This window comes from Benincasa hispida, chromosome 2 (assembly GCF_027475165.1).
Source record: "Benincasa hispida cultivar pf3 chromosome 2, pf3_genome.v1.1, whole genome shotgun sequence".
Taxonomy (NCBI): domain Eukaryota; kingdom Viridiplantae; phylum Streptophyta; class Magnoliopsida; order Cucurbitales; family Cucurbitaceae; genus Benincasa; species Benincasa hispida.
In genome coordinates, this window is record NC_143479.1 from 67,357,163 (window position 1) to 67,360,528 (window position 3,366).

General features: G+C 33.5%; 1 protein-coding gene across 1 annotated transcript; it reads right to left on the minus strand.

Moving 5' to 3' along the window:
• Positions 1 to 1,347: 1,347 nt before the first annotated feature.
• Positions 1,348 to 3,366, minus strand: LOC120071870 (GATA transcription factor 15-like). The gene is made up of 3 exons (XM_039024279.2): positions 2,990 to 3,366; positions 2,824 to 2,910; positions 1,348 to 2,132 (listed from the first exon to the last, which is right to left on the minus strand). Exons 1-3 carry the CDS (start codon positions 3,074 to 3,076, stop codon positions 1,746 to 1,748), a joined length of 561 nt encoding a protein of 186 aa, XP_038880207.2. The 5' UTR covers positions 3,077 to 3,366; the 3' UTR covers positions 1,348 to 1,745.

A 3,366-nucleotide genomic window follows, 5' to 3' on the forward strand; every position in this document is an offset into this window, starting at 1 on the left:
GAAATCACATAAATATGGCATAAGATTATTTTGTTTCTTCTTCCTCATCTTTCATTCTCCTATCTCACTCTTCCTTTTCCAACTTCACACAAAATGAGAAATGCATATAATATTAAATGAGTTACTATTTTAGAAAAGAATAAATAAATTAAAAATAGACAACGTTGGACGCATTAATTTTTTTAAAAAAATGAAAAGGGATAAAAGGTTAAGATACCAAAAAATAATATAGAGGAATAAACAAAAAAAAAAAAGTAGGTGCATAAAAGATGAACAAACAAGCATATATGATATTATTATATATATATATACTATGGCAAAAAGATAACTCAGAATGTCAAAGAAAAAAAAATCATAAAATTATTTTATCAAAATTTCTATAAAAGATTGTAGGAGGGATGATGACTCCTTAAAACTCTACCACTCAAACAAAATAAATAAATCCCTAAATTAATTTCTCCGGAAAATAGAAACACAAACTCCAAAAATGAACAAATAAAAGTCGAACCCCATAAAGTAAATAAGGACATAACTAAATCAATCTTACTTTTGTATTTAGACAAATTCATGTTTACCATAAAAGGAAAAGAAGTCTCCTATTGGTAACTTTATTTTATTATTAATTTTTTTTTTTGCAACGGCCATTGAACAAAACAAAGACTGATTGCTCCTCTAAAGATCACCGTTAGAGATATACGTGAGTTGGATTGAGTTGGAAGCATTTTTTTAACCAATCTAAACATTCGAATTAGTTAGTTTGGTTACCAAAATAACCCAAATAGGGTCTCCAACCCAATTCAAACCTTAAAATTCAGATTGAGTTGGGTTGTTGGTTATTTATCTTTTCTTTTATTTTTTTTTATTACATTTTTTTATTAACTTAAAATACTTAAATTTGTGTACAACACATATTAATAATTAAAATTTCATAAAACTCAAATGTTAAATATTAAAATCTAAGATATAAGAAAGAAGATTATGGTTCTTCTTCGATATGCTATGAGTGTGACGTTTAAAAACATTTTTGGAAACTTTTATAAGATTTTTTCCTATTATAGGTTCTATTTTCATGCCAGGTAATTTCAGAGGTGCAAATTTATTGTTAAAATTATTGTAAGATTATGGTTATTACTATTATTTTTTAAAAAACATATGCACACCTTGTATCTTTTCTGGATTAGAAGTTGAAACTATCGAATATGATATGGATCACAAATATGAGCCAGCAAGATTCACCTCAATGATAATTTAATTTTTTTCATACTAGGTAAAAATCATCCTTCATTATAATTACAATTATACCTTTAAACTTTCAATTTTAAAAATTGAACCCTCAATCCTCACACTTGAGTATAAATTGAGCATAAATTGTAATACTTTGTTGGCATATGTACACATATGAGTTGTTTATTGATATAATGCTTGTACTATCGATCTCAATTGTTTGAGGAGAAAGAAACTAAGCACGTAAATGTGCACTACGTTGTTGGCATATGTACACATGAGTTGTTCAAAAAAAGAAAAGAACAAAGCTACAACTACACAAAATATCATTTAGAATTCCCTAATCTTCTCTCTTGATTGCCTAAAACTACCATTTTAGGAAGAAACCCCTTCCCTACTTCTCTGGTCATCTTCCAATTTCATTTGGTTGGTGACATTTTGGTTGGTAATTTGTATAGATTAGAACTTTGATGAGTAAAATACTAAATACTACTTCTGCACCTTCTTCTTCTTCTTCCTCCTTAGGAGAGCACAGAGCCACATGACAGCGCCATTAACGACACGGCTGCCTGCTTCTCCTCCTCCCCGAGCTTCCTCTCCCGTTGAAAACGCTGTTTCTTCACCGATGACGGTAAATTCTGCACCACCATCACCTCCTCCTCCAATGCCATCATCAATCTCATCCCTAATGACCCACATTCCCCCAAATTCTCATCCCCATCTCCATCACCACTGCCAGAGGTGGTGGTTGTCGTCGTCCCAGTCGAGGAAGTGGTGGCTGACACGGTGGTCGTAATGGTGGAGCCATTGTTATGAACTCTTTCTCTCTTCCTGTCATATCCTCTGTTTGTTCCTATGGTGGATATTCTTCTCTTTCTAAACCTGATCCCGCATGCATTGCACAGTGACTGCAAAAATCCCAAATGGGAAGAGAGATTTGTTTAATTGACGATATGAAGATTCAAAGTTTCAATAATAAAATAATGGTTAGATTGATTAACATAGAACCCCACTAAAAACAGAACAAGGAAAAAAAACAAATGTGAATCCAAATCAGAGGCACAAGATCAAACAAAAAATTGAGAGAAAATTAAATGAAAGGAAAGCTCAACATCTAAGAGAAAAGAGGAGAAACCCAATAAAAATAGAACATAAATGAAAAAGAGGATCAGCTTCATGAATAGAGGAGATACCCATATTCAAGTGAAATCAGTGCCAAAACAGAACATGATTGTAACATAAAAGCTCAAAATCAAACGAGGAATGTGGGAAAACAGTAGAAGAATCAGACAATGATCAGGTTTATCACCAGATGAGAAACCCAGTTTGAAGGGAAACTTATAAACCATAAATATATCAAGAATCAAAACTCATAAGCACAAGATCAAACATAGCAGGTTAGAAGACATTGAAGAAGAAACCCAATGTGAAGAGAAAATTTAAAAAAAAAAAAAAAAAAATGGCAAAGATCAAACAGGAAATTATTAGAACAGAGTCAAGAAGGAACCCAAATCTTGTCAACAGAAACAACCCAGAAAATCGAAGTAAACAAAGGATCAAAACAGAAGTAAAAACAAAAAGAGAAAGAAAGGGAAGAACCTTAGGTCCAGTAGGGCCTCCACGCCACAAAGGAGTTTTGGTTGTCTTACAATCAACACAACATTTAGTATCTGCCAACAACAGTCCCTGAAACAGAAGGATTCGAATTAACAAAAAAATCAGTAGAAGTAACAAAGATTCGTCTGAAAAGGGCTCTGAAACTGACCTTCTGCCTCAAATCCATCATACCCATTTCACGATTTAGGAAGAAAATTGAATGAGGGAGAGAAAGACGGGGAGAACGTAAGATCATTACTGCAAAAAAGAGAGCAGAACCGACAGAGAGAGGATAGGGATAAGAATGACGATGATAGAGAAAGCCTAGGCGGCATTCTAAAACCCTAGTAATGGAGAAATGAGGTTTAAGGCTGGATTGACGAAATTGTCATTTCCATTCCACTGATTTTGCAGCGACGGAGAAGCCTCCTGCTGACACGATGCACTATTTTTCACAACACCCACCGTTCCACTCCCCCCCTCTTTTTCCTCTTCTCAAGATATCTCATAATTAGAGTTTTCAGGCCACATTTACCCATTTCAGAT